Source organism: Neodiprion fabricii, chromosome 1 (genome assembly GCF_021155785.1).
Source record: "Neodiprion fabricii isolate iyNeoFabr1 chromosome 1, iyNeoFabr1.1, whole genome shotgun sequence".
Lineage (NCBI taxonomy): Eukaryota > Metazoa > Arthropoda > Insecta > Hymenoptera > Diprionidae > Neodiprion > Neodiprion fabricii.
In genome coordinates, this window is record NC_060239.1 from 23530487 (window position 1) to 23555481 (window position 24995).

Sequence of the window (24995 nt, forward strand, 5' to 3'; positions counted from 1 at the left end):
ATTTAAGTCTTTTATGGTGGATTAGTTAGGATGGCACTGAAAATAGGTTGGGCCAATTTTATCCGAGACTCAAATTAGCATCAGCTGAATTGAAAAAAAATCTGTCCAAAAGTAATACTCTGTATCAATTAGAAGTGGTGTCTACTATGTGATTGAAGTTACTAACGTTACTGTAACGATCTATGTTGAGGAAAAGTCATTACTTCACACCATTAAAATTGTCTGAAATTTAGTAAACCATACTGAACCAAACATACCCATATTTTTCAAAGCCAACTTCTTAAAAGTCATTCTAAAACTATAAAATAATGAATTGCCTCCTGATGCTTAGTGACATTAACGTTACTTACCTCAACCTCGTTGCCTACAAGCAAGTTCTTTTCCCATTTTGAGCAATACTGATTTCTGGGATACTTTGAGTTTAATTTTTTTTCCAAGTTCAGTCTTTAAGTATTTGAATAATCCAAAATACGGAGTGTACAAAAACAAAATTCGTTTTAGGATCATAATTTCAAATTGAGATATGAGGAGTTACTATTTGACTCAGGTGTTTATCTTTTTATTTGGAGTCAATTTTCTAGATCAGTGTAATAGAAATTATGCAATAAGATAATCGATAAATTCTTATCGTATTGTATGGTTTTTATGTTGGACAGAATGTTAGCGAAAAGAATATGACGAGGAGCTGCCGAGGCAAGAAAAAATCGAAAGCAGAAATCAACTGAGCACCACACGGTCTTTATCTACAGTCCACAACAATCAACAACCACGACGACTCCAACCAATCTCCAATTAAATATCGTTCGTCATTTACTCCGTGCTCGATAGTATCACTAAACATTTGGCAATCAATTTTGAATCATCACTCAAGATGAAAAAAAATTCAAAAATTTGAGTAACGCATTACTAACGAGAACCTTTAAATTTCTTTTCTTGCAAAAAATCTTATTAATATTTTTATTTGGTTTGAATTAAAAAAAAATCCACCCAAGTTACTAAAACTAAATAATGTCAACTTAAATTCAGTAATTTACATTTAAATAAATTTGGATTCATTAAATTAATATATCTATTGAACGTTTCTTTTAGTAATCCATCAATTCAACATAAAAGCAAAATAGCCTTTAACATTCAACAATCAATAACGTAACATTAATCGTAAAATAAAACACGCAAATTTCATTGCATCAAATGACTCGGCTCAGTGTTACAAAAAGTGTAATGTCTTATTTGACGTATGATTGTCGATTGAAGAATACTACGCAGTTCAGAGTTTCGGCGATTGTTATTTTTGGAACACCTGGATTGGACTTGGCATAAAACTTGGGCTAAAAGAAGTATAAATATCGACCTGGAATTGAATGAGTAAATAACCCAATCTTAAAAAATATTTCATAAACTGAGCAGACTTTGATTGGATAGGGAACACGTGTAATTAGAGTTTCTAAAACGAAACGAGTAAATACAGCTGCCATCTAAAGGGATTTCCTTTTTTTAATTTTCAGTAAAAATACCGTAAGGGAATATATATTTTTGTTTTAGAGACTTGTTACAATTAAAAGGAATTATCTATAGCCATAAAAAGAAGATATTGAAACTGGTTTGAAAAACATTTACTACGTCCCAATAGTTTTTTTTTTTTTTTTCTTTAGGAAAAGACAGAACAAGTAAGAGAAAAAATTACAACAGATGAAATATCTTAAATCTTTTGGTAGCCGTCCAACGTAAAATTTGGAAAGGGGAGAACATAGGATAGAACCAATTCCTTTTCAAGTTGGTTGTGTACGTGCAATGCCGAGATGCTGTAATGAGAGAAAAACATCGAGTCCGGTGACCAACAGTAACCGCAACAACAGCGAAGATATATCATTATTGCGTTCAAACACTTTGGAACGCAACAGTTTTTCCATTTCGTGTCAATCGGAGCCGGACGACGATCTACGAGTTGTAGAAAGGTCTCATAGAAGACTTCGGTGTGACTTGAGTCCAGTACCCACTAGCACCAGCCTTAGCTTTAAACTTCTCAGTATAAAGGTACGCAATCAACAAAGGTGAATTGTCCAGTTCCGTTGGAAACTTCATTATCTTTATTTATTACAAGGCTGGTAGCAAGTTACTTTTCTCACTTTTAGCCACTTATGATCACACTTGACTTGATTTTTCCATGTTGTAACCGAGCAATGCACTCAAGTTTCACCTCAATATCATATTTGCACCCAAGTTTTTCACTCATCTGTATATAAATAAAACGTATATGGTATATTTAGTAAACTCCTTCGACAGAATTGATAAAATGATCACGAATCTAGATATAATTCAATTCATCATCATACATCAAAGGTCGCACATAAAAGCCCACTGAATGAAAGTAGTAACTTATTTGTTATCATATTGCATGTTTTCAATAATGAAGTTCACCGGTTACATTTTCACATCGTATCGTCACTTTTCACTTTCTTGATGATAGTTATCCTAACTCTGTTATTACCCCAATTATAAATATTGGTTCTACGGAATCTGTATAAATCCAGAGATATTCATTTGATACGTTTCATTCTTCTTTCTATTCTATTCATATTTATTTGATAGTACTGTTTTTTTACTGTCATGTTGGGGCAGGAAAAAGGGCACACTTAAAGTAAATGCTTGTTTTTGGAATGGAAATGGATAATGTAATATTCTACTGTTTTTTTTTACTCAAGCAGTTATGCTACAGTTACATTCTTTTCTTGAATGGCGAATTCCTTAATTGATATTTCAAAGCGTTATCGAAAGATAGGGTGCAGCTTACGCTTGAATATCATCAGGATATTTAATGTATAAGATATAATTTTCGAAGGTTTTTTTTTTCTTAACAGACACTAGGCCTTAGCAAGGATCTTTTGCTAAAAGTAGTATTTTGCGTGAGAAAAAGAGTAGAAATTGAGTCCATCAGAATATTATCTCAAATAAAATGATGAAATACTTAAAATTGAAGAAATGCGAAAATATATCTTATGTGGAAACATTTGATCGATACAATTGCGCAGATTTACACAAATATTTTGTTTTAGAAAAACTCGATTGTTCTCGATTGAAACAATTTCTCTATTATCATCCTGCATTTTGATATCCAATGACTATATCGTTATCGAATTTTATGATTCGTAAAGCTTCCTCAATAATTCATCATTCCATGCCATCAACCATTATCTTTATTCCGCAACAGAATTCAATATACAAAGATTATTCTTTCTACTGGCACATGATTCATGATTAATTCGTAACATAATGACGAAAAAATTGTAAAGTGTTATGCGACATGTCATCACAATACTTGCAATACAAATGTATTGAACTTTGATGTAAAGTCAATACGAGTTAACTTTGAATAATATTTGTTTTTCCATTAGAGTCACATCTCTCTTTATTTATATTATTGTTATTATTTCATTCAATTATCTCTCCCTAGCACTGTGAAAGTTCATAACACGAATAACATCAGTTCATAAATTACGTAAATTATATGTAAATACAAGTGGTAAGATGATGTTACTAATAGAAATCGCTGACTACAAATATCAATTTTATTTCTGTAGTAAAAAGTTCTTTCTTGAAATAATTGAACGTGTAACGATATGAATTTCCTAAACTAAATTAAAGTGATATTGAAAAACTTTTTCTTGGATACATTGCATTTGAACATGCGTTACGTTTTTAATTTGTTTATGCCTGTATAATGATGATTAGTTGATGAACGAATTTTATCTTTCCTTGCTTATAAAGAATCTAGACATTAGATAAAATTATATTTATAGAATAAAACAATGTTTATACTAGTATTTTACTTTTCAGGGTGAAAAAGGGAGTCAAGCCAGGCAATTGCAACAACAGGTGATAAGTGGAACTGGTGGTGGCGGAGGTGGTGGTGGTGGTGTTGGTGGTGGGCATAAGGAAAGCAAAAAGAAAGCAGCTATAGGCAACGCGGTGCGTGGACTGTTTCCATCTGGCCATAGCAGGCAGGACAGGTACAACCATGTCTGTATCAACAACCATGCTTTTATGCACCATCATTTCTCATATTTCGTTTATCATTTCATATTCATATCACTGTCGAATGTTTTGTTTATATTTCATTTATTTATTTTTTTCCATTTCCTAATTCAGTTTCATTTGCAAGTACCAGTTTCTGTAAACGAGTTTATTCAATGTAAAAACCAAGTCTCCATTTAAAGTTATTGTTACCTGTTTTCATGTACTTACCAACTACCTAGTGTTGTTCTATCAACTGTTCTCCAATTGTCGCAAGTTTCAGTAATGAAAAAATCAAAAATTAAAGTATCTTGGACTGAATACTACGCCACATACGACTATTGTTAATGTAAATTGGCAATTTCCTGCTATTTTCATTATAGCAGGCTTAGTCATTTCCGTACTCACATTGTTTGCTCAAAGTTTAAAAGCAATTGTAATCTCTTGAAAAACTACGTTGTTCGATGCTACTTTTATATGACTCAATTTCTACGCAATATTCATTCGTAAATGATCTGTTACTGCAGGGTAATTGCTGTTATTAACTCCCAATTGCGTATTGGCTTTACTTGCAGTCAGAAATGAAATCTATTGATATAATTTATTGCATCTAATCAGAGTTGTTAAGTCATACTTCTATTCGGAGGGATTCCATCAAGGAAATGTTTCGGGTAATGAAGTATACATATAAATATCATCGTCCAACATTACACGATCCTAAATATATAAATTACTACTGTTGTGACTGCTGGAGAACTTCTTGTAATCAAATGTTGAAGTAACTTTTATTTATGCCACGTGGAACGGTTTTTTTTTCAGTTTTAAATAGTTTGCCGTTCAAACACCAAGGCTGCTTTTGCGTATAAAATAACTTGAATTACTTGGAAAATGAGTTACATTGATTTTATTATGTGGAATATAGATTTGTAGCAGTGTTCAAGACGATTATGACTCAAGCATACTGTGCTTTTAGGAAATTAGTTTCCAGTTATCAACTGGCTAAGAAACATTTAACATTTTCTTGAAACCAAATTTTTTTTGGTATTCACTTATTTCTATAATAAATTCGATTATTTCTGATGCTGAATGTTTAAATTAATTTTTTTCTATCATATTTCTTGCTTAATTATTGCGAAGCTTCACCATTTTGGACTATGCGATATCTTTTTTAAATCTACATTTTTGGATTGGTGTGAAAGTATATTTCAATCAAGGTAAACTAAGATAAAAAGTTTGGAACTTAGATTTTAGCCAACTTGCCACCATCTTGAAGGTCTTTTAGAATTCGTTTTTGTCTCGAATTAAGCTGCCAATGTAATTCTTTGTCATATGGCTTCTATATCGATATAAACTCGTGATTTTCAATCTCATGCATTACACTGATTATTTCATCCATGGTTCATTTTACGGAATCAGTCACTCTTTAATGCTTGTAAGCTCAGGTATGCATTGTTAGATAATCGGATTGTTAATTTGTGTAATCTCACTTCTTGAAGTTCCATTTTCTGACGCTCCAAACATACTTGCACTGAAGCTCATTACTATTGTTGCACTAATATTTCACAGTTTATAGTATCTTTGTCCCAATAAAATTAAAACAGTTTCTCAGGTCTAGAAATTGTAGCAAACAGAGAGCCGAATAATGGTTACTTTTCCACTCTTTGAAAAATGTGTCTCTAAAAACAGAGTGATGTTAAAGTAAAATTCAATTTAATTTCGTATTGAGTAAAATCTCTGAAATAAAATGGATCATCGTTTTTACAAAAATTTGTGAACAAAAATATTTAACTGAAATTTTTCTTTATTTTAAGAAGTTCGTGGAATTTTTAATGCTACTTCAAATATTATTCTGGGAGCAGGCTCTAAAAGTGTGTATATAAAACTTCTTTCTAGCCTGGTAAAATTTAACTGCAAGCAAACCAGAGTAAATAAAAAAATTTAGTTTATATTTTCTTGACTATTCACATTCTTGATTATGGATTTTAACATTGAGTTGAGCTTTAATGATAAAAGAAAATAATTGAATAAATATACATCAGATAGTAATTAGTAATTCTTATGGAGTAAAAACACAATTTGTTAGTCGAATGTTTGGGGTATAATAAGTTCGTTGTTTATGGAAAATTTGTATTAGGAAGTGAGTTTACATTTAAGGTAATCAACAATTGATATTCGGTTGAAGTATTTTGGTACCATTACATCTATATTACAATTTGCGCAGCACGCCTCCTTCTTTCACTGGTGGTTTTTTTAGTTGTTCATATTATTGTAACTGGTCTATCGATTTAGTTCTTAGATATTAAAATATAACGGAGGGTAATCCTTGAAATAGATGAAGATAGGCAATATTGACCAAGGCATAAGAGCTGAATAAAAGGATTCCCCTTATGAAAATAATGAAAGTCAATGTGGAGTTTCAAAATCAAGAGCTTTATTTTCTTTCCATTGAGAAAATCTCATTGAATTACACTAATGTATATCCTCATTAATTATTGTATAAGCAACAGAGATGTTTTACATGAGATGATTTTGTAAAAAATGGAAGCAAACGAGAGACCCTGGTTAATTATTGCAGGTGTGAAATATTCAGAAAATACCTTGTAGAAATATTGAATTCAAATTGTCCAAGTCATTTTAAAATGTAAGTTCTAATAGAGCTTTTTTCAAAAGTGTCAGATGAAAGAAAAAAAATTAGCTAAAAATTGTACCAAGAAAAGTGTATGTACAGTCATTTTGGTACTGCAAAGATATATTTTGATCATTATTATTTTTATCATTAGAATTTGTGTAATTATCGATGGGTCAAACATTTTAATGATGGAATACATTGCTGGGAATATAGTCTCGGACAGTGCATTGACTTTAAGACACCAATTATTGTGAGACATTTTATCCAGCTTTTAGGGAATCAGTCAATTTCCCACTCTTCATCTATTTTCAGAAATACTCCTCTTTTAATTGTGTACCTGTTAGAACAATGGAATGAGTCGAACTCACAATCAGCTATGATATATTAATATTTCTTTGAAAGCTCAAGCATGTCTTATTTGATCACTTTCTTCAATTCAGAGATTAGCCAGTAGCGACTAAGAAATGAATGCTAAATGAAAATTGACTAATTTTTAGGTATGAGACAAGCAGGCAGCGCTCCCCAGGTGGGACCGGTGGTGGCATTGGCTTGTCCGGCTTGTGTCCAAGACTGGTGGCGAGTGGTGGCGGTGCTGGTAGCCACGGTGGTGTGGGGGTGGGGGTGGGCCACCTAGCCCCCCAAGAGGGGGGAGGCACATGTAGTGTTGTAACCACGCAAAGACACCACAATCATAATCACAACAGTAATCACGGACATAGGCGTCAGCGGAAGCTGTCCGTTATTTCTCAAGCTGGTTCCAGTACAAATAGCACCGTTGATCGAAAGGTTAGTGGCATTACTCGACTGTACTAATTGTTTCGACATAAATCCATCGTTTTTTTTTTTTCCATGTATTTTTCTTCAATTTTTTAACAAGTCTAATTATAAGATTAGTATGAAAAAAGTCATTCTGAATATTTCACAAAACTTATAGAATTAAGGTGTTTCATATTTTTTATTAATATGATCAAAGTTTCTAATTATATCTCCATCAATGATGTATCATTTTTTCAATTTTCTTAGAAGAAATAATTCATATTTACAGGTCTAATGTATCATTGTTTTAATAGCGTGCCATTTAATGAGTCATCGCGTATTTTAATTTTTAATATGTATGCGACATGCCACTCAGGGTTTTTGTATTCTTGTCTTCATGGCGCACCAGTTTTCGAACATGGTAACTTCCAACTTCAGTGTGTACCGTTAGTTGAGAAATATAGTTGCTATCTTAGTAAAGAGAGTATTTTTATATCACATATCTGTATAAAAAATAGATTTTCCGGTCGTTTGGTATATTTTATGTAGATAAGAGATTATAATTTTTCGGTTGTTCAATCTGACCAAGACATATAGGACATAGTTTAATGTTATTAGTTCGATTAGCACAATAATTATAAGGCAATGTTCACAGTTGAGTGGCTTGTAACGTAACATTGTAATGTCATGTAAATTGTTGATTCTAAATTAAAAAGCCATTAGTCATTCTACTAATACGAAGTTTATTTGTTATTAAGGAATGACTTGTTTTCTGGAAACGGTGTCCTGACAAAACAATGCTAGTTGTCTTTTAAGTTTAATTCTGTGAACACAAAATGCAATCTTTATTTTTAGCTAGTGTGATTGCAAACCTGTCATCGTCAAAGTTTAAATGATTATTATTGTATTATTATATATAATATATTGAAAAAAAAAAAAAAATCCAATCTAATCAGTTTTCAGAATGAAAGATTAGTCATCAATCGAAAATAGAATAAGAGCTTGAATGGTTTAACAATACTCAATATCAGACGTATTCAATAGTATCAATTTGGGTTAACATCACAATACGAATGGTTTTACATTGGTGAAAATTTGATGTCATAAATTTGTCATTGCATGAGCTAAAAAAATGGAGAAATCATCTATTCAAAGCAAATTATATGCATTGTATTTACGGTTGAGAAAGGTAATTCTTATAATTTTGTCAGCGCATTGTATGAAAATATTTATTTATTACAAGTAAGTAGTTTTCTCGTAATCCAGGATTAATGTCAAAACTAATTATTATTGAAAAGCATCTCTTTTTCAATGTAATTTGAAAAGCAAATGACACTGCAGAACAGACTAGAAACAAAATACTTATTAGCTTCTTAATTACATTCTGTTGATGCATATAAATACTCTTTGTATCACTCACATACCACCTCTGGTGAGGATAGTTATAATTTCTAACAGTATTTAGTCAGTGTATCATTTTATGAGACGCTGCGTTTAAGAACGAATTACATGATCTATCAGATTCATAGACACTTGATCAATCGGTAAAAGTGAAATATGTTGAATTTTATTTTTGACGCATATAATCACGTTGTCGCAGAAGCTACTCAGCTTACGAATCAATGCAGTGTATCTTATATCATTATCAGATAAGCATTGAATCATCGAAGTTTGCATATATCATTGTTGTGTTTTTATACTTGTTGCAAGCTTGGCCATTATATGTACAGGTGAAATAATTACGATACTTTTGACCAGTATCTACGTAAATTTAATGTATATTTACTTGTAACCTGAACGTAAATTTGATATATATTTCTATTATAATTCCAAACAAGTCTAAGTCATTCTGTAATTGGCAAAAAATTCTTACATATCAAAAGCAAATTTTACAGACGTTGTTACCGTTCAAATCTAGAATAAATGTCTAAAATATCCTTAAATTAAATTATATAGTATATTTTTTATGATACACAATAGAGGCACTATAACTCTTCGGAAAGTAATTAATTTCGAGAATCTGTATTAGCATAAGGAATATATCGACGAACAAATGACAGTTCATGATAGTGTCATTCAAATGCAATGCCACACGCTAGGACTGTATAATTTAACCGGCTTAATTGGCCAAGACAGTTAACCTGGTTAAAAAGAATGTTTTTATTCTTAGCACATGTAGTGACATGAATAGAATGAAAGGACTGAAAAACATCTCTTATAATTATGGTACTGGTATTGAGCAAATTTCGGTGAACAAAATTGGACTAATATATACTTTTTTCCTTGGATCATAAATAATGAATTCCCTCTACTTTTCTTTCATTAGATATCACCCGGGGTCAATCGGTCATCTGTAACAATTTGTAAAAGGCAAACTCGGACGAGCCGCATAGATCACAGTGCGGATTCTGTATTAACAAGCTCACCTTCACCGAAAAAGAAGACACAATCTGGATTACAGATCTTGGATAAGTCCTCCGCACAGAGTTTGAATTTGAATCCTTTGGAACAAGAGAATGACCGCAGCTTTAGCGACGCTGAGGAAGCGATTACGGCTACAGAAAATTTGTCCACGATACCAGGTACCATACCAATAATAAGATTGGAACTATTGGTTTATTTTCTTCTTGCACAATATTCAGATCAGTGTTTGTTACTAAGTTTTCTGTTATATTGGAAATAAAATGATCCCATCACCAAGTAACACTCCATTATTCAAATATATGGTATCCAATTGATTGGCAGTTTTCAATAAATTATAAAATACTCATCTGCATGGTTATATTTTTGTATTTTTACAACTGCTCAGCTGTGTATTATTTATTGTCATAATAACTAACATTATTGTTGATAACTTGAAGGCGACGTAAATAACAAACCATTTAAAAATACACTCGATATTTTATCAGTTAAAATTCGTTTTTTCAATCGTTATCGCAGGTACCAGTTCTTCTACGCCTTCCACCCCAGTCGGTAAAGTGAAACCTAGGAAAATGAGCAAAGACGACAAGACTTTGAATCAACAAAAAATATCTGACCAAAGTAACGAAGCATCCAAAAGTACCGGCAATACTCGGAAAATGAGTTCAGAAAGTGCTGATAATTCACAGTGTCTGGCAAAGTCATCTGTCGACTCTGTAGAAATTTCAAAAACGCCACCACCGTTAAGAAAGGGATCGATAGACGATGTGGATGCTGAAAAAAGTGTTACAAATGTGCTAAAAGGGTCAGTTAGCATATCCGATAACGCAAAGACCCCAGAAACTGGTGAAAATTGTGATAAGAAATCTAAAATGAGACGTGAAAGTAGCTCTGATAGTAACAAGACAGCCGTAGGTACGAAAAATATTACTACGAATTTAGTGGAAACTCGTAAAACGTCGTTAGAATTAATAGAGGGCTCAAAGTCATCGTTATCCACACGAAAAATATCAATCGAGAGTGTAGATATCAGTAAAGGAAAAAGGGCATCGGTCGATAATTCCTCAATGTCCAGAAAAACATCGACCGATTCCATGGAGAATAAAAGCAAGAATGTTTCATTGAGAAAAATTTCCACAGAAACTAATGAAATTGATAAGCAAATTAGTGAAACTAAAAAAATGACGAAAAAAGTATCAACAGAATCTATAGAGAGTGGAAAACCCGATGTAGGTGAAATATCTAGTCTAGATAAAGTGAGAAATTCAAGGTTCGTGACTTCTCGCGTATCTGAGGATGTAGCTGACTTTGAAACCAAACCGCAGCAAGAAGAACAGGTAGCCATTTATGATGAGGATGACAACGGGACCAGTATCAGTGACATTGTTGCTGCACAAGCCATGCATGAATCTTTAAGTAAATTGGGGAAGGTTTCCCTTATAGATACAGAAAGTCCGAGCACCATTGATGAAGGTGTAAAAAAAGAGGATTCGAAAAAATACGAAAGCAGTGATGATAATAATACCAAGTACCGTGAAGGTGCTCAGGATGAATCTTTAGTTGAAGGATTTATTGGCCCTTTGCTGGATGAAAACTTCAAAGCGGATGAAAAGTTAACGCAAAAGACCATGGCAATGGAAGAAATTAAAACTCTACTTATGAAAGCCAAAGTACAGGCAGTTGAAGAAGATGAGGATGAAGAAAAGGCTATTGGAATTTCACCTGACGGGAGGTTTTTAAAATTCGAAGAAGAAATCGGTCGTGGGAGCTTCAAAACAGTCTATCGTGGTTTAGACACTCAAACAGGTGTTGCAGTGGCTTGGTGTGAATTACAGGTGCAGTTATACTCCAACTATTTTTTCAATATTACTATTCTCATTTCTCTTCATATTGTTCTGTCAGCTGTCATCTCTGAAACCTTTTATCTCATATTGAATGAAAACATATTTAAACTTGAGTAATTTTTCTTAAGGTTTTTACTTTACTCTGCTTTGCAACTTTTCCATTCTAATTAGCAGACAGTGAAATTTTTGTCCATGCTGGGTAACTTTGCATTTAATAATGATTTAAGATATTAAAAATAGGCCTGATAAAAATTGACAATCTTTCTGAAACCCATTTTGTGATAGTTTTCAAAATATGAGTTCAAGTAATCGTTTACCATGAACGAAGCATTACAGCTTTGGGATAAACATTCTACTGGTCTCTTGTAAGCAGCACGTGTTTAAACTTAAAATACCAATTATGGACATAAAATTTCACATATACATGGGAATCCGTTTTGCTAAGTTGAAAAAAGAAAGTAAACTGTCATGTTATCAAGCTGAAATAACATCAATTCCAGAATTCAAAGGTGTTTACTAATCGTGAACTCGACTCACGAAAAAGTGCGGTCTAAGTGCCGTTTCCCTAATTGTCTAGCCTTTCCATTGGATGCGGACTTTGTTCTTAGTGTGCTTTTTTCTGCCAGTCGGATTCGCCAAAAACTTAGCAACCTGTCCTATGCATCACTTTTGAATATCTATAAGTTTTTACTATAAAGTTATACATGATATAAAAATAGTGTGTTATATTTTCCGAATTAGTCATGTAGACACAATGAATGAACTACATTGTATAAGTTGTAATAAGCTGGATTTTAAAAAATTCATTGTTACATGGATACAATCTTCTTTTTGAGATGATGAGAGAAAACTAATAGCTGTAAGCAATCTTTCTAAATATTCTGATTTGAATTTTTAGGAGAAAAAACTCAATAAAACTGAAAGGCTCAGATTTCGTGAAGAAGCAGAAATGCTAAAGGGGCTACAGCATCCGAACATTGTAAGATTCTACGATTACTGGGAGGTCACACTGACACGTCGCAAGTACATTGTACTTGTAACTGAGCTTATGACATCAGGCACTTTAAAGACGTGAGCATACCTTGAAGTTATTACATATGATCATTCCTTAATAAGAAAAAAAATTAATTTCCTTCAATAATGAATTGCATTTATTAGATTAATGTATGATGTGTCACCCACGATCGTCGAAAGTACAAAAAATGATGCTAAACTTAGCAAGTGTTATACAGTAAAGGCTAAAAATTTAACTAAGCGTCATATTCATATTTCCAGTCAGTGCTTTAATACCTTGACAAAATGTATTTTTGGATATTTTGTTCTTGAGAATATTTTACTGATTTATCTTCAGTGTTTGTTAGTATCGCTCACCCATTATCTACTAGATTCTCCATCAGAAAGTTCATTATATATTTAGATGAAAACTGCAAAGAAACAAATTACACCTATGTGGAAAACTGTGTGGTACAAATTAGGTTGTTATTTAGTAGCACCCTGTGGAAATTGAAATAAATATACGTTTGAAATGTTTGTTATGAATCCAGGTACCTGCGGCGATTCAAAAAAATTAACCCAAAGGTGGTGAAGTCTTGGTGCCGTCAGATTCTAAAAGGATTAAGCTTTCTTCACTCCCGATCACCACCCATCATTCATAGAGATTTGAAGTGTGACAATATTTTCATCACGGGAACAACAGGAAGTGTCAAAATTGGTGATCTGGGATTGGCCACTCTAAAGAATCGAAGTTTCGCAAAGAGTGTCATCGGCACTCCAGAGTTCATGGCCCCTGAAATGTATGAAGAGCACTATGATGAGTCAGTCGACGTCTATGCCTTTGGTATGTGTATGCTGGAAATGGCTACAAGCGAGTATCCCTACTCTGAATGCACCGGACCCGCACAGATCTACAAACGTGTTGTATCGGTAATTGAATTAATACATTACCGTAATTTAATATGACATTTCACTCGATACCAAATGTTATTATAGTTGGCGCAACATAATTTGATTCTGTTCTTCGAGTCAATCATGTTTATTTTTGATACTTGTTGATGATTTTACTAATTCTGGCCGTTTATATAAACTTAAGTAATAGACTTTGTTTCTTTCTGTTTAGGGGGTCAAACCACAAAGTTACGACAAAGTAGAAAATCCCGAAGTTCGCGACATAATTGAAATGTGCATTCGATTGAAAAAGGAAGAACGTCCTCTAGTCAAAGATCTGTTGAACCACGAATTTTTCGCAGATGATGTTGGTTTTAAATTGGAAATGGTCTCCAGAGAGACTGCAATTGCGGATTCTGAACTATCACGGATAGAGTTTCGTCTCCGTGTTCTAGATCCAAAAAAACGGAGCAATAAACACAAGGAGAATGAGGCGATTCAATTCGACTTTGTTATGTCAACAGACAATGCCGAGGGAGTTGCTTCTGAGATGGCTAAGTCTAGTCTCATTCTTGAAGAAGATGCCAAAGCTGTTGCTAAGCTGTTAAAATCCCAAATTGCTACTCTACTTCGAGAGAGGGATGAACGAAAGGCCAAAGAAGAGAAGGAGCGTCTTGACCGTGAAGCTGAATCTAACGCTGCTTCGGATCACTTGCTCCAGCAACAACAAATGCAACAACAGCAGCTATTGATGCAACAAATGCAGATGCAACAACAACAACAAATACAGTCTGGGATGGGCATGCAGATGCAAGGATCTCTGCAGATCCAAGGACAAATGCAAATTCAGCAGCCAATGCAAATACCTATGCAGCAACAAGTTCACCCTCAACAACAACAGCAACAAGTACAAATGCAACAATTGTCTCAACAGCAAAGTATGCAGCAGCATAATTTACAGCCCCAACAGGTTCAGCTAGTTCAACAACAACCACTTTTACAACAGCAGACATCCGTTGTTCAACCTCAACAAGCACAACAAATTCAACAAATTTCATCACATTCACAAGCGCCGCAGCAGCATCAATATTCACAGCAACAATATCAACAACAAATACAACAAGGATTGCAGCAACATGTACAACAACAGCAACAGCAATTCCAGCCACAGCAGCAACAACCGATACAGTATACTCAACAAGTTGGCCAGAGTCTAAGCGCAAGCTCTTCGCAATGTTCAACGCCACAAAGTATTCAAAACCAGCCACAGTTTCCACAAGTCTCTCAGCAACAGCATCTACAACAGCAGCAACAGTACATTCAGTTAAATCAAATGAATGTACCCCAGCAATTGCAACACCAACCACAAGTTCAACAACATCTTCCACAACCAATTCAAATTCAACAACAGCAAATACCACAACAGGTTACACAGCAGCAACATATTCCTCAGCAACAGATTCCGCAACAACAGATTCCTCAACAACAACAGATTCCCCAACAACAACAGATTCCCCAACAACAACAGATTCCTCAGCAACAACAGATTCCTCAACAACAACAGACCCCTCAGCAACAACAACTTCCTCAACAGCAACAAATCACTCAGCAGCAACAGATTCCTCAGCAACAACAAATGCCTCAGCAGCAGCAAGTTCCCCAACAACAACAACAAATACCACAACAACAACAAATACCACAACAGCAACAAATTCTTCAGCAACAGCAAATTCCACAGCAACAGCAGCACGTTCAGCAGCAACAGATCCAGTATTCCCAATCACAAGTGCAACACATTCATCAAATGCATCAGCATCCAGTAGGATCCCCACCAGTTCCAGGTCAACAGTATTATCAGCAAAGCACAGCATCAAATGTTCCATATAGTAGTGCACCCATTTATCAGCAAAATGTTGGACAACAGGTGTATCACTCATACACATCATCCAGTGGTGCGGCACCTCACATGGATATTATGTCATCGAATCACAGTACTCAACAAGTATTTTCACAGCCAAATATTTCCGGCACGTCTGGAGTAACAACGTCACAGAGCTATGCTCAAGCAGTCGGTCAAACTCAAATGGGACAAGCGATATCTGGATCTTCTGCTATAAATGTTCAGAGTACAATGCCAGGAGTGCATACGCAGAATATACAAGCGTCAAGTCAAGCCTGTCAATCGTCATCGGTAACGAATATCCAAAGTTCACCAGCTCTTCTTTCAAGTGGCCATCAGCAGCAGTCTCAACAAAATTTATTGGCTCAATTACAATACTCTCAAAGTCCTAATACCATTCAAACCACGGTTCCTGTTACGCAAAGTATGCCTGTTGTTTCCAATCCCATTAACAACCTGCCACCACAACAGGTTTCACTAAGTATGGAGTCATCCACAAATGTGATGGAGAGAACACTGAGCAAACAAGATACAATGGATTCTATACAATCATTACCAGGTGAACCTGTCCCTCTTGTTCATTCAGTATCGCAACTGGACCAAGCAACATCTGTACAGAACACTAATGAAGGGTAAGTACATATTTTCCGATATATATATATATAGAAATAAAAATGAAAATTGTATTCTTCTCCTGATACACAATGACCTTTCACAATTACGGAAATCTCTTTTACACCCAGCACATAAAGTAATTGAACGATCGATTTATGTTACTAAAACACTCACTTTAGACACTCTGGGGCTTCGTAAATATGATTTTTCAAATTATAGTATGTGGCTTTTCATGTAAAATCAACTACCATGGATGAGTCAACATTTTTTGATTTTCTTCAGAATTTCATATGACGTAGTAATGCCAAGATAAACCAATTAAAGCTAACATTTTACCCATTCTGTGTGAAGATATATAGTTTTCTTCTTGTAAAGATCAGAAAATACCGAAAGAAATAGTCCCAGTAAAAAAATTCAAATAAGTCGAAGTAAAGCACTTTTGCAAAGACTGATTTTTTACTTTAATTCAGTTTTATGATGAATTTCTAGAGTCACAAATATTGTAAAGTATTTTTCCCAAAATATTTGCCATTTTGGCTTTGAAGTTTTTCAGTTATGGTGAATTTGTAAGATAATAAAGCACAAATGTATCTTTCGCAAAGTGAAAAAAAAAAATTATATCTTTAGTTGAGGTGGTCAAATTACAAACGCCTGTAGTAAATTGACTAAGTAAATGAAAAATCAACCAGCAAAGGATAGTTTGGTACTGCAAAATTCCAAATATACATACAAGCTTAACATTTTACACTGATAAATACGTACTTTTAGTTACTTGAAATAAAATACCGATCAAGGAAATGATATTCAAAACATACTAGTCTAGTTTCCTGATATATTAGTCGTAATAAAATGTAATCATTCTAATAGAATAACATCAGAAAATTCTGAAGCAACTGCAGTCCCCGAACGCAGTAGGGTAAAGCGTTCTGGAACAAAACGTCGCAAACCAGGGATAAAGTTAACAGTCTTATCGGTGAGCAGCGAGAATCAATCTATGACAGTGGAATGCCAACTAGACACAAGCAAGCAGAAAACCGTCACGTTCAAATTTGATAGGGACGACATGGTTCCTGTGGATATTGCCAATAATTTGGTGAGTATTATAATTATAAATCTTGACGATTTTATTGGTTTCGATTCTGTTTTTACACAAGACACCTATCACAGGTTTTTATTTAAAAGCAATTGATATTTTTTTATCTGGAACACTATATGTATTAGAATCGTGGGATTCTAGATTACAGAAAATCTTCTACCACAATCCCAATGTGACACGTTTGTCGAATTGATTGGCGACATAGTCATGCAGCTACGGTTGGACCCAGAGAGAAGTTTGCCTCTTGTGGCGCATGGACCTCCTGATCAATCAGCAGGAGGCAGTCCAGTGAACAGCCGGCGACCCAGAGATCGTGACCACAGTCTTGAAACATCTAAGGTAAATTGAAATGTAGAAATTGCCCTTTAACATTTACTGATTAAGTATCACATAATTTCGCACCTTAAGTTACTATACGTACGATCCTGAATTATCTTAAGGCGGAAAAGCTTAAATAACCGAAATATTGACGATTTCTGTTGCTACATGAACAACCATGTCTGGCCTATTACAAACCCTTCACTATCGGTCTAGCTTCATGATAGTAACTGCTGTATCTCGAGTGGTTCATACATTAAAAATTTAATGTATCTTTTGTTCACTATACCAATGAATGTGTGATGGCATGTGTGGAGATAAATCGTGAATTCAATTTGCGTGATTAAATCGCTCTGCATGATCTCACAACTGAATGACGTCCTGGTAAAAACCTTTTCAAGTAAAAGAAGAATTATATTTGCGTCTGTGGATTGAGGTAATGAGAACGCATAATTAGTGTGTGTGGTTTTGGACGCAGCAGGTGAGACATGGCTCGTTAACCCGTCAGAGCAGCCATCGATCATCATACAAAGTTCATCGTAGGCACCGTTCGGTGAGTCTATCTCTTCTGTCCGATCATTTGGTTCGTTCCATTTTTCCTTTGTTTGGTTCATAGGGAACAATGCGGTGGTGTGCTTGTTGGTCTGTTTCTTTCGTTGAAGGATCTTATTGTTTGCTCAACATTTTTTCAGTGTTTTGTACCTGCTCTGATCACATTGCTCCTGATTATATTGAACCTTAGTGTTCGCTACACAATAATTTACTTACTATATTATAAGTTATAACATGTTTAAAATGTGAACAACTGTATTTACTGTTGTTCAGGATTCGCGCTAAAGTCTAGTCCAATTTGCTAGAAATTGTATATTGCAATATATATAAAAAAATGAGCCACTTTACTAATTTACAGCATCACCTTCTTGAAATTTTTCCCCTCCGACATCTGATTTTTTAAATTTAAACATTTTTCAACGTAGACCTTTTGCTGGTCATTTGTTCGTAATTGCTTGTGTTCTTGCATTTGCTCATAATTTTTTCATTCAAATGCTGAAAATATTTTTCTAGGAACTGAAATCTTATATAATTGTATATAAGAGTAAAATTATGAGCAATCGAAAAGCAAACTATTCATAATGAAAAATGTTTTAATTTCAATCAGTGCAGAGGGCAATTTCACAGAGTTTCGAAAAATTTGATTCATGAAAATTATTCATATCCAAATGTTGGATACATTGTGGGAAAATAGAACAAAAGTGTCGTGAATACGATCAAATTGATTTTTACTCTGGTAAAAATATTCTTCTGAACATTAAGAAAAAATTATATCTTATTTCAAACTTTTTCATATATAATATAAACCTTAAATCAGGGTTTTTGAGATGTAATAAATAAAATTTTATAAAAGTTTTTTTTACCAAAGTCATGGTTAACCAGTAATGGAACTACTTTACTAGTTCTCAGAGTGCGAAAGACTCTGCGTAACTTCTTGATCTCGGAGTTCTGAGGACAGGACTTTACAAGGAATCAAAAACTTGGAGAGCTTCCACATATGTTAATTAGATTCGCGCTCTTGTCGTGCTCATCTTCACTGCTGACCTATAGCTGCATGGTAGTGAATACACTAACATGTAGCAATGTATCCGACGGTTAGGTAGCCGGAGAGGGAAATTAGTGTGCAATAAGTAATGAAGAGTTGACTGTAATTAGCAGTTCCTATCAAAGTAGATCTGAATTCAGCTGTGTTTGAATGTACCTAGAATTTTACATAGAATTTGTAAATTTGTAAATATTAATTGTATACCCATTTTTGTTGGTTTATGAAGCTGCAATCACACTATGCTTTGGCTGATACTAAGCCTGTGCCAAATTTAGATTCGATATTTGTACTATCTAGTTAAATTGTAAGATGCACTTTGATATTTGAGAGCTGCATTTTATTTCCGTGTAAATACGATATAATTCAAGTGACCAAATGTACACAAAGATTTAAGGCTTTTCGCAAAATGAAACAAATCAGTGCACTTGATTTAGCTGCTGATACATACTTGAATTCACCTATTATGTTCAATAAGCTGCTTCAAGAAGCTTATTACATGCAGTTACTACATGCATTATAATTATGTTTATATGATTGCAATCTTGTTCAGTTTGTACGATATGGTGTTCTGTTGCAATCCACAGATATTTCGTGGATCATTTCATATCAATAGATATTTTATCCATGACTCATATGTATGGAGAGCATATAGAATTTACTATATGCAATATGGTTTGGCTTAATCTCAGGATGAAATGACAAGGTATTAATCTATTGTGCGCTGTAAATAATGAAAAAATTTCCCCAAACCCGATTGAGAATTATTCTACTTTCTTCAATCTATTATATCAAACAAATTCTTCTACTCGTACTCCAAAAAGTTTTTTGCATGTTCTATCAAATATGGTTTTTTTGTAGAATAAAATGTGTTCGTTATAAATTTAAGTGCAAAGGATTATTTGATAATAGTAATCACTGGGCATAGATGTTGTGTTGAGATTTTATGTGTTTGAGTTTTAATATTTTATTACACTCTAGCATCTAATAAATGTGTTTCAAATTTTCAGAGAGATGAAACATCGAACACTTCTACACCAACAAAATTACTTCCGATTGATCAAATAATCTCTCACATCGCAAATGTGCCCAGCGAGAAACAAAGTGTTCAAACGCCAGATGGTCAAGCAGGAACTGACAGCATATCATCAGAAGCATCGCGACGGTCTTCTACATCTACTCAAAATACAGATACGCTAACTCCAACATATATGCCAAATGAACCAAATGATACATACGAACTTACAACTTCTGTAACATCTACTGAAACGATAATGGAAGTTGGTCATGCGGTACCAGAAGGCAATTCAAGTGCATCTCCTCAACCTCATTCAAATGTAGTGGACAGTACTCAATATCAAGTAAATTCAGCAACTGCCAATTCAGGAATAAAATATTCGGATGCTCCTGCTAAAGAAACGGATAGTATACAAGATTCCACAGATATTACTAACGAGGATGATAGTCAAGCCACCAAAGCACCGGTAACTACTGTAGCTGAAAGTAATACGCTAACTGCGCCACCTTTACGTAAAATATCAAGATTTTTGGTCAGCCCTGTTGTGGAGAGAAATACAACTGTGTCTGATCATGCATCTAGTATCTCGAATGTTACTTCAAGTGAGAATTGCGATAATTCTTCAGCGCAAAAACTGTCAGAAGGAAGCTCATGTTCAAATATTTTAACTGCAGAGAACGTAACACCAGATGTAAATTCTCCAAATGTCCAAGTAATTTGTGACCAAGCAAAATCAACTGAAAAGAATGTAACATCAGCTGAAATTGATTCTGCAATAATGATACAACAACAAGACACCGCTGGCATGGAACAAATGCTAAATGTTACAACTTCATTCAATGAAACTGCCAGACATGCCCAGCAGCAATTACAACAAACTGGAGATAAGACAGTGAATTCAATTCACATTCAACAATCCACGACACAAATACAGCAACAAGTTCAACAGGGTACACAACAATTTCAATCCCAACAAATGATACCTCAACACCAGCAAGTACCAAGTCAGGTACATCATAATGTATCACAAAATCATCAAAATATTTCACAAATACATCAATCTATGGGTCCAAATACAACACAGGTGCAGCAAACGACAACATTGATTTCTCAGAATCAACAAATACATCAGGGGTCACCTCCAATCCAACAAAATATATCGCATATGCAACAAAATATCGCGCATATTCAGCAAAATGTGATTTCAGCGCAACAGAATATTGAACAAATGCCGTTGCCACAAGTGTCACAAGGAACGCTTGCAGCCCAGCAAGTTCAGTATCAAGAACAGTCTATGATGCAACAGCATATTATAATACAGCAACAACAGCAACAGCAACAACTACAATCAGTACCTATGCAACAAAATATAAGCCAACAACCCCAAGTGCAGTCACAGCACTTACAACAACCACAGCAACCTCAACTTCAACATCAGAACATGCAACAATTTATTCAACAACAACACCAACAGCAACAACCACAACTCCAACAAATGCAACAACAGTATGTTATTGTACCACCGCACGTGCAACAAATTCAACAAAACCTCGATGATAGGAATCGTAGAGTGTCAAATATTTCAACACTTTCGAACGTGTCGACCGATTCTCAGTTGTCAGACGTTTCAGGCATAGCAGAAGACGGGAGAATGTCTACACCGATCCATCTTCAACATGTTCAAACGCAACATCAAGATACTCATGCAACTAATGTATTTACCCCTCAAGTCGTAGCCGACATTTCTCAGCCATCGTCAATAGGTCATCATGCTGCTAGTACACAAGCTCAGGTCCCTGTAGTAACAAGTGTTGAGATGCCGCCGAAAGTTGCAGCAAAGCCCAAAGAAGTCTCATCTACACTTCCAGATCTAGCTCAAAACCTTGCTAACATACTCTCAAATCCAAAATCTAAATCTGTTACTCCGCATAATGTAAATACTATTCATGAGCCAAATGCAAACATAGTTTCTGTGGAACATAAAACAACACTGCATCCTGAGCAATATTTTCAACCCATACAACCTGAAGCTACCCTGGTACCTCACTCTCAGCAAGCCCATATACAACAGAATCAACCAAGTTTACAAAATGTACCAACAATTCCGTCGAATAATCAAAATCAGCAGCCTGCTCCTCAAGCTTTTCAAAATCAACCACAAATGCAACAAAGTATGCAAATAAATGTTCAACCGGTACATCAAGGCCTGCAAAATCAACAACACCTTCAAAATCATCAACAAGTGCCTCCTATTGCGCAACAGAGTCAAGCCCAGTATCAAACAACTCATCAGTTGGTACAACAAACGATTCAAAGTCATCAACAGACTTTACAAAATATTGAGAGTGTACAACAACCAATAATCTCACAGAACGTCCAAAGTCAACAACACAATCTACAAACACAAACAATAGTACAGCAATGGAGCATTCAACAACAGAATAAAACCTCAATTTTGCAGAATAATTTAAGTGTACAACAATTGCCTTCAGGTCAACAGGTTCATCCTATGCAAAATCAATCACAAATTCAACAAGTAACGCCATTGCTGCAGCAATCTATGCAAGAATCAAGTAATGACTATGCTGCTACATCTGAGCAAGCACAAAATATTAATATCAACAATAATGTGGTGTCACTATTGGAAGCAGAAGTCAACAGCGTTGAAAATAACGACACAAGCAGGTAATGCACAAAGAAACATGTGGCATTGTATACTGCTCATAATGATTGAATTCTGCGCTTTTAAAATTTTATTAAACATATACATATGTCATATAACAGTATCTGCGAACAGTTGTCCTAGATTTGCCTTTGAATTAGTTTATGAATTGTGTCTTTACTCTGGTTTTTATAACAATATTCGATTTTCTTTCATGTACCAGGCGTACTAGTTCAGACTGTCAAGTCGTGTCTTCCGAATATGACAACTCCAGTCACGAAGCAACACCCGATCATACGCTCACCGAACTAACAGAAACGTCACTGATGCAACAACATTCGAAGTTGAGCCAGCAAAATTCTCTGGACAAGATTGCTGACAGTAGTGGGCCCCAAACGATTGCAGATTTACAACAGAAGCTAGTACAGTTAACAAGCCAACCTTCCGAATCTCTGAGCATAGGAACCCCTCCAATAAGTCATCCTGCTACACCTCATTCTCACCAAACAGCAGGCGGATACGACACATACATGCATACCCTGCAGCAAAAATTGGCCAACATTGGCATGCCTGTTGCTAGTCATTCCTTAGTAAGTATCAACTAGTAGTCGGTACACTTATGATATTTATTTAATGCGGTTGTCAAGTATTGTGTGCAGTTTATGTAAACTCTTACCAAGGTTTCCATGTAATCTGAATCCTGAGATATCCGGAAAAGATCTTATTCCTTGATGAAACTCCGAAAAATTGAATTTCATGTAAAATTGTTTACCATGTTACACATTCTTATAATTTTCATTTCTTTTCTTGAAATTTTCATAGCAGTTATATATTTTTTTTTATTTCTAATTCTTACATGGAATTATCCGTGATTTATGATAGATAAAATCAACAAAGGCACACCATCTTTTCTATTTTTTTTCTTAAGTTTTATTTTATTCGTGATTTAAATTTATGTGAATCCAGTCAAAATGATCTGCGTTCGTTCTTGCTATTCAGTCTTTCAAAGTTAAAAACATGGTTCAGAGTGAATAAATATTTATCCGATAAAAAAGTATCGACAGACACTTCTATGTTGCATAAAACCGAAAGCGACTGTTTTTCTTAATGAAAGTCATCAGTTTTTCATCATTACCATCAACAAACCACAAAAGAAAGACTTTCATAGAAATGTCTTATTAATAAATCACTGCTTCTTTAATCAGCATGTGATGTAAATGAATACTACAGATTTGCAACATTGAAATCGTATCATTGGAAAACCAGGAAATGTTAGGAAATTTTAATACAGAAAATTAGTGGCAATCTTAAGTCTCTTCATAATCGCTTGCAAGCCCATAAATTTGTAAAGTATCTGCTGTTGGTTTTAGAAAAAGATTTACTAGATATCACATTTTTCCGAAACTGTACGGTTTCAATAGTTGAAGAATTTCTAACCCAGCATGTAATTCAGGTACAGCTGTGAGGTTAATAGTTTAAAAACTTATCTTTGTTTACTAAAAACTTGTTCAAAGTAATAAATCATATGGAGTCTGTAATTCTCTAAATACTGATCAAAATTGGACAACTTGTAATTAACAAATGGTTCTTCTTCAACTCAGGGAACTTTGTCTCCACAAACAACAGTACATTCAACGATAGCTGCCTTCATTCCTCATGCTGCATTCAGTGATGTAAGTAATGTTGGCATACCTGTGGAAGGAGTTTTTTATAGCCAAGAACCATCGATCGCTGTATCTGCAACCACACAACTAGTGAGTGAATAATGAATATAACATTTTTTTACAACAGCTCCATGAACGCAATATATTTCTATTAGTTTACCTAGAAAATGGCTGCTATTTTTCAATCATAAATTTTCTTAGACTAGTAATGTATAGTCATGTGCCATGTGGACAGCGACATATAATATTCATCGTGTAAGTCAGGCTTCAAACCAGGGGATTCAATTTGTTTGTCTTCCAAATACATATAACAATGATAATTACTTCAACATACTGCGGTTTTGATATGATATTAAAAGTTATCAAAGAATACAAATCAGAAACGTAATACAAAACCTGAAATTACAAGAACATATGATAAGGTTATTGTGGTCAAGAATATCTTTTAAGTGCATAAATATGCGGTGAAGGCTGAGAAAAAGTTTAATTTCTTGAAAAGTAGAGTGACGCTCTAAATTGATGCAGACCGTAAAGAATTACATAGAAAAATTTCAACTGATAATGTGTTTAGTTTATCTAGAAA

General features: G+C 34.4%; 1 protein-coding gene across 9 annotated transcripts in view; it reads left to right on the top strand.

Annotated features, from left to right (window-relative positions):
- Window positions 1-24995, top strand: part of LOC124180174 — a 47593-nt gene that overhangs the window by 3473 nt on the left and 19125 nt on the right. For 5 of the 9 annotated variants that reach the window (XM_046565354.1, XM_046565335.1, XM_046565382.1 and 2 more), the window contains exons 2-16: window positions 657-1365; window positions 1653-2034; window positions 3835-4007; window positions 7138-7426; window positions 9723-9978; window positions 10337-11652; window positions 12560-12732; window positions 13206-13584; window positions 13778-16077; window positions 16928-17153; window positions 17298-17495; window positions 17953-18027; window positions 20079-22771; window positions 22972-23338; window positions 24350-24502. In XM_046565354.1, coding sequence (XP_046421310.1) covers window positions 1792-2034; window positions 3835-4007; window positions 7138-7426; window positions 9723-9978; window positions 10337-11652; window positions 12560-12732; window positions 13206-13584; window positions 13778-16077; window positions 16928-17153; window positions 17298-17495; window positions 17953-18027; window positions 20079-22771; window positions 22972-23338; window positions 24350-24502 — 8841 coding nt within the window. In that variant the 5' untranslated portion in view covers window positions 657-1365; window positions 1653-1791. Of the gene's footprint in view, window positions 1-656; window positions 1366-1652; window positions 2035-3834; window positions 4018-7137; window positions 7427-9722; window positions 9979-10336; window positions 11653-12559; window positions 12733-13205; window positions 13585-13777; window positions 16078-16927; window positions 17154-17297; window positions 17496-17952; window positions 18028-20078; window positions 22772-22971; window positions 23339-24349; window positions 24503-24995 lie in introns of all 9 variants that reach the window. The other 4 variants (XM_046565361.1, XM_046565326.1, XM_046565372.1 and 1 more) reach the window with 4 other exon arrangements.